Source organism: Acanthopagrus latus, chromosome 20 (assembly GCF_904848185.1).
Source record: "Acanthopagrus latus isolate v.2019 chromosome 20, fAcaLat1.1, whole genome shotgun sequence".
Taxonomy (NCBI): domain Eukaryota; kingdom Metazoa; phylum Chordata; class Actinopteri; order Spariformes; family Sparidae; genus Acanthopagrus; species Acanthopagrus latus.
The window spans coordinates 4,051,402-4,065,133 of NC_051058.1; the positions used below are offsets into that span (position 1 = coordinate 4,051,402).

The window sequence follows — 13,732 nt, forward strand, 5'->3', positions numbered from 1 at the left end:
TATTATAAATTACTAAGTTTAAACTGAATATTTCCACAAGGATATTTACTCTGTATTTCCACTTTCCACTCTTCAGTCACAACCTATCGATCCTTGAACTTTTGTTCTGAAGGCACACTCTTGACAATTCCGGTTTTTGGAAGTTGTCTCTGTAAACTAGACGTCGAATTTAAACGGATTACAGACTGGAGAGAAACGCTCTTGTGTTACGTGAATGAGCCATTCTCTAATTTTAACTAAATCACAGTCTAAGTGATGAACGGACTGATATCTGAAAATAGTATCTCCTCTGCTGTAATTGGGGCAATGGTGCTGCATAATGACGGGTCTTTAATGAATTGACTCTATCGATCTGAAATTCTGTGCTGCCTTCTGAACTAACTACATACGATATTTCTTGTGAATGAATAAGTGGCCTCCATTAGATTTGAGTTTAAACAATGATAAGGACGATTGAAATAAAAAAACAAACAAAAAAAAACCCAGAAAGCTCAGTTTCTGAGCTGAGTTTAAGATTACTGAGGCATAGCGGGGTAGGCGGATAACGAATAAATATATACGCAAAAATATTGAATGAGACATTTGATCAAAAATAACCTAATATAAAGAAATTAAGCGAATAGTTAGATTTTTAATTAAACGAAAAGGGGAATTGCAGAGGGGCGGGGTCTCTTTAAATGTCCGGGTGGGCGGGGGTCACAGACGGGTCATGTGACCTGACACGGAAGTCCTCTGTGCAGCAGCCCAGGTTCGTCCATGGGCAGTTTCACCGTCAAAGTGCTATAAACCTATAAATAGCCGACACCACAGTTCTCAGTCGGCCCAGTGAGCGTTTCCATATTGTTGTGGTCTCTCTGACAACGACCAAACGTCCTGTTTACTTCTTGCTGGCCATGGCGCACGTCCAGTGAGGTAAGAGAAGTTAAGTTAACAAGCTAACTGCTGCTACGCTGCACCGGAGATCCCAACTTGGCTAGCTAACTTAGCTAGCTCGGCTAACTCCCTTAGGTTGCACTTCACATTCTTGTTTTGTCTTATCACACCAAACTCACTGTCGGTAAAGCAGTTTTTTTCTCGGCATAATTATGCAGCAGAACGTGTTCCAGTTGCTCGGCATGAAATTGCAGAAAACGTTGAAGCATCAGAAAACAGTGAGAGGAGCATGCAGGCTCTGGATTAACCTCTTACCCAATACATCTCTCCTAGGGAACAGTGGGCCATACGAGCACATTACTGTGCCTACAACGTATTGCTTAGCAAAGGGAAAGCTAATCTGTACAAATTAATATATATGAAATTAATGAAGGTATTTCTAGTGACTTTAGATGAAATATAGCTGAATCAGAGGTACACAAGAGACTCTTCTTTTGAAACAATCCAAAATAACATCATGAAGACAAACCTTCCAAGGTGCTACAGGCTGATCCACACAGACCTCACTTTCATTTTAACTTCTGATGGCTCCTGTAGATAAAAAAAATGACTATGGGTAAACAAGCATTAAGAACAATAACTAGACAGTCATAGCCATCTCCTCATTACTGCTGTTGAACTTTAAGCAATACGTTATTATGTGTTTTGTATTAGAGTTTATGTTAAGTCTGTATGACTTATAGAGATGAGATTGTACTTAAGTTATTAAAGTCAGCAGAGGAATTTTCTTTTACTGACCTTAACTTGTATTTTTCAAATGTGACAAAGCAGAATTTTACAGTCACATTTAATGGTGTTCAGTGTTGCGTACGTTTGCCTTCTGTCCAAATGTGTGACATGTAATCTTACTTTCTGATTCCACTCCCCTGACTGTTCTCGCTACAGCTGTGTTTGTGTGCCCTCGCAGCTCCGACTGCACTCGTCCCTCCAGCTAGCTGAAACAAGTCACAGTGTCATGCCGGTCCCAGCCATGGCAGAGCCCACGGTCGATCACCAGAGACGGTTTCAGGCTGCTGTGGATGTCATCCATAACCTCCCTAAAAACGGTATGTAGCCTCGTATAGCCATCGCATCAGCTCACACACGGGTCATCGGGAAGTCTGTAGCTGACAAGACTGTAGAGAAAGTTTGTGAAGCTGTATTATTCTAGGGTTGAACTGTGTCACTCGGAAGCTTTGGAGCAGCTGACCTGTTAGTGCAGCTGTGATTCATGCTGTGGTGGCCTGAGCAGAGAGAGCTCTAAACCAGGGATTGTCTTAGTGTAGCCTAAACAACTAAACATTATGTCCTGGATATATTCATCCAACAGTCAAACTGATCTGTGCTTATTACATGTTAAACATTCCAGAAGGTCCCCTAACATTTTTTAATTTTTGCATTTTTTTTATGCTGAAGTTTGATATTAAGCTGTTTTCAAGAGTGAGCAGCACATTTGTCTCTGAAGTTAACAGTAGAAATCTTCCATACTCTTCATTAAACACCATTCAAGCCACTGTAAAAACAAAAACTTCTCTAAGAGAAAATGCTATTGCATTAAAGGAACAGTCCACCCAAAAATGAAAATTCAGCCATTATCGACTGCCCCTCATGCTGATGGCAAGTCAGAAGTTTCGCAGTTTCGAGTTCATTACAGACGAGCGTTGCAGCATTCTTCCAAAGAGCTGGAGTAGCTGGGGACTAGAAAAAAGAAACCTAAAATGGGATGAATTTTCACTTTGGATGAACTTTAAGTGATGTTCTGTGTCATTTATGTCACTTTCTGTAAACATGAAAAACAAACTCTCAAATCTCTGAACACAGCTCTGAAACTGCCGCCATTTTCCCCTGTTGTCTTTCAGGCTCCTACCGGCCATCATACGAGATGATGCTGCGCTTCTACAGTCTGTACAAGCAGGCCGTATGTGGACCCTGTGTAGTGTCTCGACCTGGCTTCTGGGACCCAATTGGTCGCTACAAATGGTGTGTGTGTGTGTGCGCGTGTGTGTGCGTGCACATGTATATGATTGTAATCACAGCTAGATTAGTTTCAGAAGCAGATACACATGCTATTCACTTGTTCTGATAGGTGGTCTTCATTTGTACACTGAAATAATGCCATGCAGTTCATACTGTGCAACATGTATCTGTGAGGAAAACAGTTTTTTTTAATGTGTTGGTTTTGCATTAATGTGGCCAGTAGACAGACACGAGTCTGCTACATTTTGAGTTTGGTGTGAATTTCTCTCTGTGGGTTAGATTCTTTGTCTTCAGATCAGATAATCCAGTTAATCTCCACACTACGTCAGTGTTTGCAACCTTTGGTTCTTGATAAGAAACAGAAATTTGGGTTCTATATTGCAAATCAATGCACAGTTACACACAGTCTTCTGCAGTCCTTAGACAGCAGGCAACAGTTAGCAGAGTCTGTGTTACACACTTAGTGAGTGGAGAGGATCAGTCTTACTTAAAGAAATCTCGACAAGACACAGCCTAACACTGAGGCTAATGTGGGGTTTGACTAGATGAACTCTTAAATGTTCTGTCAGTTAAGTTCACTTCTAACAGATTAAGCTGCTTTTAGCTTCTGTCTTGTATTTGGTCTTCTGCAGAGCTGAAAGTGATCACTTAATCAATCAGTGAATCAACAGAAAATTAATTATTTGTTGAAGGAGGGAAGAACCAGAAAATGTTCTCCTTTTTTTCTTAAAAAAATTACTGCAGCCAATCAATGGACTATCAAAGTAGTTGGTGATTAATTTAATAACTAATGATCAGTCATTCAGACCTGTTGTGTGGGTTCTCCCTTGGCCTATGCTACAAACTTCCACCCAGTTTAATGTAATCCCACTGATAGAACTGAAGAGTGGGCGGCTGTGACTCAGGTGCAGTGCCAGCATCTTGTTATGGGAAGGTTGCTGGTTCAAATCCGCTGGTCTGCATTTTGAAGTATCAAACGGCTCCCGATGTGCTGGTCGGCACCTTGCATGGCAGCGGCCGCCATTTTTGAACAAAAAGCTTCTGCTAAATGCCATAAATGCAAAACTGAACATTCTTGGTTGAGGTTATAAAAATCATTGAATACATTTTTAGAATAAGGCATTTTTGAACAGTGTTCTTATACTGTTATTCTTATAATTCATAATTATAATAAGAATTATAATCTATAATATATATATATATATATATATATATATGTATGTATATGTATGTATATGTATATGTATATATATATGTATATATATATATACATATACATACATATATATATATGTATATGTATATGTATATATATATGTATATATATATGTATATATATATATGTATGTATATGTATATGTATATATATATGTATATATATATATATATATATATGTATGTATATGTATATGTATATATATATGTATATATATATATATATATATGTATGTATGTATGTGTGTATGTATGTCACTGTGAATTATTTGGGGCCAGAAGGACATATAGCAAGTACACTTAATATAATAAAAAACGTTTTTTTTTCAATAAATGTTAAAGTGTTGGCTTTTAGCCCACAACATGTTGAATTAAACTGTCAAAAGCAGTGTAGTTTAACACTGAGTAATGGCTGATGTTCTCCTGGATGTGTCAGGGATGCCTGGAGCCAGCTCGGAGACATGAGCAGTGAGAGAGCCATGGCAGCGTATGTGGACGAGATGAAGAAAGTAGCACAGGAGGTACATGACACCTGCACTGCATTCATATATTTAAATTCACTGTTTTACTGGTTCTATCTACACAACACAGATGAAAATAAGTCAGTTTACATTTTAATTGATGTCCTCACAAATCATTTTGACGTAAAGAGAATCACCTTTTGGGCATCATGTGAAGTCGGTTTTGGTCTTACTTCCTACGTTTTGTAGCTTTCCAATCAGATCAGCTCACAGTAACGTTGTGAAGTTAAAAAGATACATGAGTTTCTCAGCAGCATGCTGCCTGGCCAGATGCACACAGGGGTTTGTAATGAGCAGTCCAGTGATCAATAAAGGTTTCCACCGACTCTGCAGGTCATCGACACCATGCCCATGAATGAGAAGACGGCCACGCTCTTCCACCACTTTGAGCCCCTCTACCTGGTGATTGATGACATGCCGCGGCCTCCAGAGTCCCTGCTCACAATCAGAGAAGGTCAGCGGCTCCGAGGGTCCATTCCTAACCAGCAGGGACCAAGCAGCTTGACGGCTGCACTGAGATCTGCTGGGAGATAATCGTCTTTGATTAAAAAGAGATCTGCCCCGTCTCTGTAATCCACTTATGAACGATAACATTAAACAGGATGTCTGGTCTTTGTCCGTTGCTGTAGGTCTGAAAGGCAGCGAGCACGCTGACAGGCCAGCAGAGATGAAGGATGACGATGGGGAGGAGCAGCGCGGCCCTGAAGGAGACTCTTTTCTTCCAGAGAGGGCCGAGGCAGATCAGGATCAGTTCAGCCTGTCTGAGGTCATTGACCTCTCTGCCAATATCATCCATAATGGTAGGTAATACATGGGAGCCCTGCCTGGTTAGAATGAACTCAAAGACACACTCAGCACTTTAAAGGTATTATTGATAACATATCAGCCATCATATCATGAAGTTTCAATTTCTGTAACGATTCTTTTTATGATTTTTTTTTTTTTTTGGAAACTGGATAGACTGTTCTGCTTTCTGTAAACAAAACAATAACGTGCTGGTTGTGCTGCTGCAGACTCTGGTGTGTCTGAGGGTTTGGTGCTGACCAGCGACTCGGAGAGCGAGATCTTCTGTGACTCTGTGGACTCCATGGAGCAACTCGGCAACGTCAAGGTACGACTCGCTCGCAGGAAGATGGAAGTTAAAAGGAAAGAAAGAAACGTATAAATGGAAAAGTTTCATTGCATTTACATTAATACTGATTTCAGAATCCAGTTGTCAAATCCAACGGTTTTCACAACGGCAACGAGTCGTCGGAGTCGTCTCCGGTTCAGAGCCAGCAGCTGGAAGGCCGTCTGGAGGTCAGACAGGTCGGAGCAGGTCAGGGCGGAGAAGGGGCCGAGGATGGAAAGGGTCAGGGCCCCAACAGAAGGAGTCGAGACACCGGGAGGGAAGCGCCCTACCATAACTGGAGAGAACGTAAGCTGCTCCCGACAATACAGTTTTAATGGAAAATATGCAAATAAAACAGAGTGAAATGATACTGCAGAGTAAAAATGTCTGTTGCAAATATGACAAAATTAAACTTGTTTTGTTCAGCAAGATAATCTTCCCAGATTAACACCACTGCTGTGATTTTTTTAAAATTTTTTTTAAAAGTGTAAATGAAATCACCCGAAGTAAAAAGTTAGCTGTAAACTAACTATATCACGGTCACGTGACTTCAGCACAACTAGGTGTAATACTGAGCTATTCTATAGATTTTTGATAGAGGGCATTCTGAAATAAAAATATATATAATGATAATTAATAATAGCTTTTTCATTAATTCAATGTTGAACATTGTTGTTTATTCCTCTTTTTCCATGAGATGTTTGCATTCAGACAGTGCTCCACTTTAAACTGTTCTTGCTGTGTGTGTTGTTTTCTTCTATCAAATGATTATTACGATGATTCAAATGACTGTTGTGCTCTGTAGGTGGTATTCCTCAGGGCAGTCCAAGGCGGGGCGCCCAAGGAGGTGGCGGTGGTGGTGGTGCAGGACGAGGAGGAGGGGACGGCTCGGAGGGAGGGGTGGAGAGGCTGCATGATGCTCAGCTGCAGCAGCAGATCATCCTGGCCCTGCGGAGGCTCAGAGAGGACATGAGGAGCGTGATGGACAGGTTGGAGGTGGTGGAGAGACTGGCTGCTACACATGTGAGCATATGTCTGATAATTGTTCTTTATTTGATGGCACAAGTGATGGATTCTTATTGATGGAAACCAAATATGTTCCTTGGTAATGTTTAGCTGTGGTCAAAAGTTTATATACTGTACTTGGATTCTGCCTTGAGTAGTCATCAAATGTGTTGTAGAAATTCGAACCTCAGCTTACCTGAACAAACTAATGGATTTTGCCTTTAAGCTTCAAATATAAATCAAAGTACAAGACCTAATGTCAATATAGGGAAAGAAAACTTGAGAATCTGACCAGACTTACACCTCAGTTGTGTAAAGCTCACTGCTGTCCTCTGTGTGACAGACCCAGGGTTCAGAGTGGAGACCATGCCTGCAGTGTGCAGCCACAGCCTCACAACAACAGGTAAGACAGGAGCAGGGCGGCCACTTTGCTCTGCAGTCACCACACTGTTGGCTTCATCCCTGAACGTTTTAAACTGAAGGTAGCATCTACAAACTAAATGCAGAATGTATAGAAAATATCACTTTGGTGCCCCCTGGTGGAAGCGTGAAAACAGCCACTGGCAGGCAGCAATCCATACTGCAGTGATTTACATGATGCTGATAGTAGTCTGTCCCTGGGATTAACTGTATTATAACAGCTGAAGGCCTTGTGTTCTATAATAAACAATGAGGTGTTCTGATGTGTCTCTCAGGAGGAGAGGTGGTGGCCATTCGATGTGTCGGGTCAGACCATCCTCTTCCTGCTGTGGCCGTTTGTTGCTCAGGGTCTGGTCTACCTGCTGAGGAAGGCCCAGAAAAGGAGTCGCATATCTTCATGAAGGGAGTGGATCAAGACATTCAACCATTCACTACAGTGAACCACCGGTGCAAGAAGTTTAATTTCTAGAGCAGAAAGGATTGAATCAGAGTTGAATTCATTGGACTTGGCATCGTCCTCCCTCATTGTGTGCACTGAGAGGGGGGAGAGAAGTTTGTTGCTTCCTGCTTGGAGAGAAGTGTAGCTGGCTGCTCGTTCACATCAGGATCCAGACATCCTGTCACTCACTACGGCAAATTTAAATTATTCAAGAGGATTAATCAGCTGGCTTCTGATTGGCAGCAGGGAGCAGATATGGATCATAATGACCTGGATAAGTGCTAACACTGATCATGACGAGCCTGAATGAAAAATCTTGGATTATAGTATTACGTTATCCAAGTTAGTGAGACATAATGGCAATTCACCATATTCCATTTAGTTTGGGTTATGCTCAACTGTCTTTTCTAATATACAGAATATATCAGTATCACAAACAGCACGGTGCAGCCAAAGTGTCTGCTGTTCAATCAAACTGTCTGCAGTCATGTAGTACCAATAATGTCCCCTTGTCTTTGCTGCAGCTGTATATTGATAAATGTCTCTATGGCTACACTTGTCATTTCATTGTGATTTGTAAGATCTGATTGTTGGCAGTCTTACAATCAAACAGTTGCAGCACAAGAGTATTGACAAACTGTACATTATGAGATCAAGAATACAACTTTGGAACAGAGTGACAGCAATTCTGTGTATTATTTTGTGGGTCCAATATCAAAGTTAACATGCCCACATTGTTTTGTTTGAAGTCCTTTGCGACTCCGTGTGTAATCCGATGATTAATTACACTGAAATGACAAGTGTAATTGAGACTCATGTCACTAAACATTACAAGAACTGTTTTCACAACTGCCCTGTAGTGAACAGTCATGTAAAATACTAATTAAAAAGTCTATATTGAATAGAAGGCTGGGTTGTATCAATGACAAATATTTAAGACCTGTTGTTTCACCGAGATGATCTGGCACCCGATGATGCAGTTCATGACGGTGGGTCAAAACAAAAACACACCAACTCTGGTCCCACTAAATATATAGCTACAGTAGCTTGGATAATAATGACGGCTCTGTGTAAACATGAATGGAATCCTCCAAGGTTGTGCTTAATTAACTAGCAGGGTGCCATCTAATTCCATTTTACTGGAGAGAAAACAACCTCACCAGGTGAGAGGAGAACTATAGATTTTTGATTTTGGGTTGAACTGTCCCTTTAAAGCTGGGGTAGGGCTGAATGTAAATGTGAGTGTCAGGAAGCTGATGGGTCTAAGTGGTGTACTGATCTGTCACAGATAAGTCTGTGTCCTCATATCCGGATCTAAGATGGTACAGAGACATTATTGCAACACCATGAAACGTATATTTATATTTAAATTCCACAAAGGCTGATATTTGAAACACACACAAAAAAGCCAATTTCCAAAACAAATAATTTAATATATTATGTATAATATTTATATACACAGGTTAACTTAACAAGGCTTTATACAACTGTTACAAAATTGGTCCACGCACAGTCACCCACGTACATAAAGTACATGCACAAGGGCACAGACAGAGAGAAGGACAGACTGAGTCTAGGCATGATTAAGACAAACATTGAGTCTGGTTGGACGACAGTGGTTGGCAGTACAGTCGGGGTCAGTTCCATTTTGTTTTGTTTGTTTTTCCAGACTCATCTTAACAAAACTAAAGTTCAGAGAAGGGAGCGAAAAATACTGAAAATGTGAAAAGGAAAAATGCAAAAATATCACGCAGGTAAGACTTGGTTTTTAATTTAGGGAGGTTATTCACTCACTTTCAACTGTATGACAATACTCTTAGTAACACTGATATGAAGTAGAAACTGAAGCCTCACTGGTTCACTAAGTGATCGTGTTTTCTTAGGTTCTCCCTTAGCTCCACACTGCTGATATTGTACAATTACCCAAATAGAAAAAAAAAAAGAAAAAAAAAAATTTGGCATGACTTCACATAGCTGCCTTTAACACTTTGCTTTTTCTGACAAACCTGTTCCTTTAAAAACTGTGGCCCTCCTTTCCCAAACATCCTCACACACTCACACTCTCTCTCTCTCACACACACACACACACACACACACACACACACGCATACACACATGCATACACAGGGAAGCACGATAGGCTTGAGTTGAACACTTAGGGTTTGCATATTTTAATATGTCACTGACCCCATGCATGCACTTTTTTAGTCCATGGAAGCTTTGGCATAATGCCCAAGTGACATCATCCAGACTGGGATGTTTTGCTCCCATGGATCATTGAAGTTCCCTGTAGATCCACGGGAGGCTTTGGAAGAAGTTGTAAAGGGCTGAGAAGAAAACTGAAGTGCGGCTTTCTCTGAACAAGCGTACTGTGCTGTACTCTGGCTGACAGGAAAGTGTGCATAAGTTATATTTGCCCACGTGGGTCAAAGACATCATCGGTGAGAACCAGTGGGGGGGGGGACACCAGCATACGTACAGCACAGGCGGTTTGTAATCAAATGCCTCCATGACTGCTGAAGTCTTTGCTGGTGAGGGTTAGTTCTGACAGCAGCAGCTGGGCTCTGGAGCTGAGTTTCAAATGTCTGATATGGCTTTCTCTCATTTTTTACTTAAATGTTGTTGTTGTTTTTTTCTTTTACGTATTTGTTATCATCACTCATCAATCTAAACTCACAGTTGAAGGGTTTCATTCCAAAACATGTGGGATCTTAAAGCGTCTTACTTTGGCACCACCGAGTGGTCGTATTAACAACACACGGTAAAAGCTTTAGAATTATTGACAATCCAAACTTTAATCAGGTGAATCAGAAAGCTGCTATAATCACATGGCCACTTTAAATCTTGTTCATTGAGGTTCAAGGTTTTCTTGTTATCTTATAACTTCTGAAGACCCAAACATGAAGGCAACAATCCCTTTTTCTGATCTTCTACCAGCTTTAATGTTCGAGTGGTTATCCCAGAGCGTCTGACCTGACCTGGTCGACCTGAGGATATTACTGCAGCAGTAGTTGGGAGGAAATATCCAAATATGGTCAGAGGAGTAATTTGTAAGAAATGGCCAGGATTTAAATATATCTCCTTTGAACTTGAATTCAGATGATGGATGCTTGTATTTTTCTTCTGAATGACGAAAATAGGAATAAAAATATCTTGTTTCATGACATTTTGCGAGCTTATTTTGTTTACTTAAGATAGGACTGAACTCCATCAGACCATTTACTTTCGGAGTACAAAGTGGTATTATGCGACAGAATGGGCTGGGGCTAACTAGTTAGCATGCTAACTTAAGTACATTGATGATAATGTCTGTTCCTTTTTTTTATTTTTGAAACTATCCTGGCCAAATCCTACATACCGTTCTGCTAACGAACCGTCACCAAAGTTCTTCACATTTAGTTGTCATGTTCAATGCTCCACCTTTTGAACACGGCTCTGTACTTCATTGTTTGATATGGAGGTCTGCATGTTGGATTTCAGCATTTAAAAAACTGCACTATAAACTGCTAGTATGGAACGTTATTGAATGAAACCAATTATCCTGTGCAACATTTGCACAGTATATGAGGGCACTTACATTAACAGTTATTTTATAAGTAAATTAGTAAAGACGCATTGTTAAAAGAGCAGTTGAATAGTAGAATTTGTGATGTGTTTTTAGAGCTGGTTTCCCCCTTTATAAAAAATGGCGGTTTTCTCATTTTGGAATGAAACTCTACAACTGTGCACAATTTCAAAGAATTCCTTTACCATGAGATCACCTCTCCAACTTCAGATCTCTACAGCGACATGACGGACACTTCAGAAGCACTGGAGTAAGTGATCCACTGTTCGTGAGTAAAGGGCAAGTACGTCGTACTGCATTAGTAGGTGAAACAGAAACAGGTTAAACTACAACCGTGTGTCGACGCAAAGCTTTTGTCTTGTCCGGCGGGCCGAGGGCTGATCTCCTCAGTACCACAGTGGAAGATCCTGAGGGGCTCTGATCTATCCATCCTGCAGAAGAGGAGGAGAGAGGGAGAGGATCTCTTTGTTGAATTGCCCTCGGACCAACAGCTGATCCCTGAGGAACCCCAACACATCCACGCTGACCAGGCGTTCCCTCAAGGACTCGGATCACCTCCACCCTCTCTGCTCCCCAACCCCTGAATGTGTCCTCACTCCTGCCCAGCTCAAGGTCCAGATTCATGGACACGGCCCTCGTCCTCCCGCCTCTGGTCTTCCTGTGGCGGACTGGCAATGACTGGTTCAAGTCTGGCTGCCGGGTTCCGTGAAAGCTGGAAGCCTGGTGGAGGCTGGGAGGCCTGGCCGGGCAGATCCAGAAAGGGACTGTGGGACGTCCTCTGGCCAGATTTTGAGGCTTCAAATGGGAAGGAGGATTAGTCACAGTTAGGGGTCCAGGGTATGTAGTATGGTTTGAGTAGAGGAAACTGTTTGGATGAAGTTTAGGCGCATTTCCCTGCAAGGACGTTCTCTGACTGCTCTCCCTTTCAAATTTCTTTGCTCCACTGTCTGTTCTATTCCCCACATCCTTCTCAGCCTCCCTTCCTCCCATTATTGACCCTATTCCCTCTGTGGTCTCTCTAGCCTTCAGTTGATTTTCCTTTTTATCCCTTTTTTCTTTTTTAGGAATCGTGTGCTCCTCCTTGATGGCCTCTTCCTCTCCTTTATCCTCTTCCTCCTCGTCTTCATGCCCCTCTTCTCCCCTGCAGTTGCTGGCTTTGACTGGCTCATGTTCCGAGTCCTCGTCTCCGCTGCTGCCCTGCAGGTGGGCACCGAGGCCTTTTTTACGTTTGCGGGTCACAGCAGAGATAATGGACATGGGCAGGAAGTCCCGGGCATTCAGGTCTTTCTTGGAGCCTAAAGACAGCTGGAAGGTTCAAATTCCTGTCAAATATCAATCAATCCACATCATATGCTAGAATCCGTGATTGTATTCCAGGAATTGAAGGACAACAAAGAGATTTGTTGCTTACCTTTGACTTAAGTGAATCGCTGGTGGTGGAATCTGTTAGAAAAGAATAAGATGTGGATTACAACGATGTCATCGCTAGAGAAGTAGTGGTAGTAGTGTTAGGAGTGGTACAAAGGTGTGATATCTGGCTAATCACAGCACACACTACCAGCACTGCAACTTTTCCGGAGAACTCTAGCCATTCTCAGAGGATTCGTCTTTAAAACGGCGGAACAACTGCAGCTTTCTCTGCTTTTACTTAAAAGTAGCAAAAATGGCTAGAGTTCACCGTCAACACCAGCAAGACAGAGGAATGACGGAGCACTGGTGGGAAACCAAGACCGACGGAAAAGGAATGAATTCACTTGCAATAGTGACACCAAACACAAACACACAGTGAGGGAGACCTGGTCCTACCGAAGAGGCTGATCCACTGTCTCAGCTAGAGGAAAACAGGTCCGGGGGGGGAAAAAAAGAAGAGAAATTGAGGAAAAAGTAGGAAACATCATGAGTATTAACAGGCAGAAACAGAACAGCTGGAGAAGCACAGAGATCTACAAGGATGGAAAGACACTGAGCTGAGTCTCACTTGATAAGGCCAGCATTAGGAAGCACTGGGAGTATAGAATGTAGGGGGGGAGGAAATTAGACATTAAGGCTTTGATTGGCAAAAGCCTCTGAGGTGACTTTGCACACAGAGAGCTCTGTGGACATGAGGCTGTACCTTTAACTGGTCTTTATGTAGGTGAAGGTAACATCAAGTGTTACAGTGTAGACTATGACCTCAACGTTGGCTCATGACCCTTCCTCACCTGATGCCTCACCTGGCATGCCTGGCCTGCCTATGTTAGATAGCAGATGGTCGATGTTGGGCACGGGCTGCATGTCCCGCTTATCCTCTGGTGCCTACACACACACACACATAGATACACACACGCACGTCTGAAACCATTGCTTTATTCTTGACATTCTCACTTCTTCGCTCTAACAAAGCCACTGCTGCAGTCTAACCTACCTTCTCTTCCTTATCAAACTCTCCATTACTGAAGAACCAGTCGTGCTGTTGAAGTAGCAAAACACGGCATCAGTAAATGACGTCAAGACAACAAACATAACAATCCCCCCCCTCAAAAAAACACCACAGTGCACTATTTTCTTATATTGGTGAAGCAGTGTTG

At 42.0% G+C, this 13,732-nt stretch overlaps 2 protein-coding genes across 11 annotated transcripts in view; one reads left to right on the forward strand and one right to left on the reverse strand.

Moving 5' to 3' along the window:
* The first annotated feature begins 695 nt into the window (after positions 1 to 695).
* Positions 696 to 8,507, forward strand: acbd4 (acyl-CoA binding domain containing 4). 2 transcript variants are annotated; one of them, XM_037082439.1, is made up of 11 exons: positions 696 to 912; positions 1,841 to 1,979; positions 2,772 to 2,892; positions 4,541 to 4,625; positions 4,959 to 5,079; positions 5,255 to 5,425; positions 5,639 to 5,736; positions 5,832 to 6,042; positions 6,542 to 6,759; positions 7,085 to 7,144; positions 7,437 to 7,562. In XM_037082439.1, the coding sequence occupies exons 2-11, from the start codon at positions 1,889 to 1,891 to the stop codon at positions 7,560 to 7,562; spliced, it is 1,302 nt and encodes a 433-aa protein (XP_036938334.1). In that variant the 5' UTR covers positions 696 to 912; positions 1,841 to 1,888. The 2 variants fall into 2 exon arrangements, with proteins under 2 accessions (XP_036938334.1, XP_036938335.1); XM_037082440.1 differs by having other exon boundaries at positions 697 to 912; positions 1,819 to 1,979; positions 7,437 to 8,507.
* Positions 8,508 to 9,018: 511 nt separating this feature from the next.
* LOC119010143 (rho GTPase-activating protein 23-like) overlaps positions 9,019 to 13,732 on the reverse strand; it is a 63,323-nt gene continuing 58,609 nt past the window's right edge. For 7 of the 9 annotated variants that reach the window (XM_037082072.1, XM_037082070.1, XM_037082068.1 and 4 more), the window contains 4 exons: positions 13,570 to 13,614; positions 13,367 to 13,460; positions 12,577 to 12,608; positions 9,019 to 12,470 (listed from right to left, as the gene is read on the reverse strand). In XM_037082072.1, coding sequence (XP_036937967.1) covers positions 11,487 to 12,470; positions 12,577 to 12,608; positions 13,367 to 13,460; positions 13,570 to 13,614 — 1,155 coding nt within the window. In that variant the 3' untranslated portion in view covers positions 9,019 to 11,486. Of the gene's footprint in view, positions 12,471 to 12,576; positions 12,609 to 12,971; positions 12,997 to 13,366; positions 13,461 to 13,569; positions 13,615 to 13,732 lie in introns of all 9 variants that reach the window. The other 2 variants (XM_037082073.1, XM_037082069.1) reach the window with 2 other exon arrangements.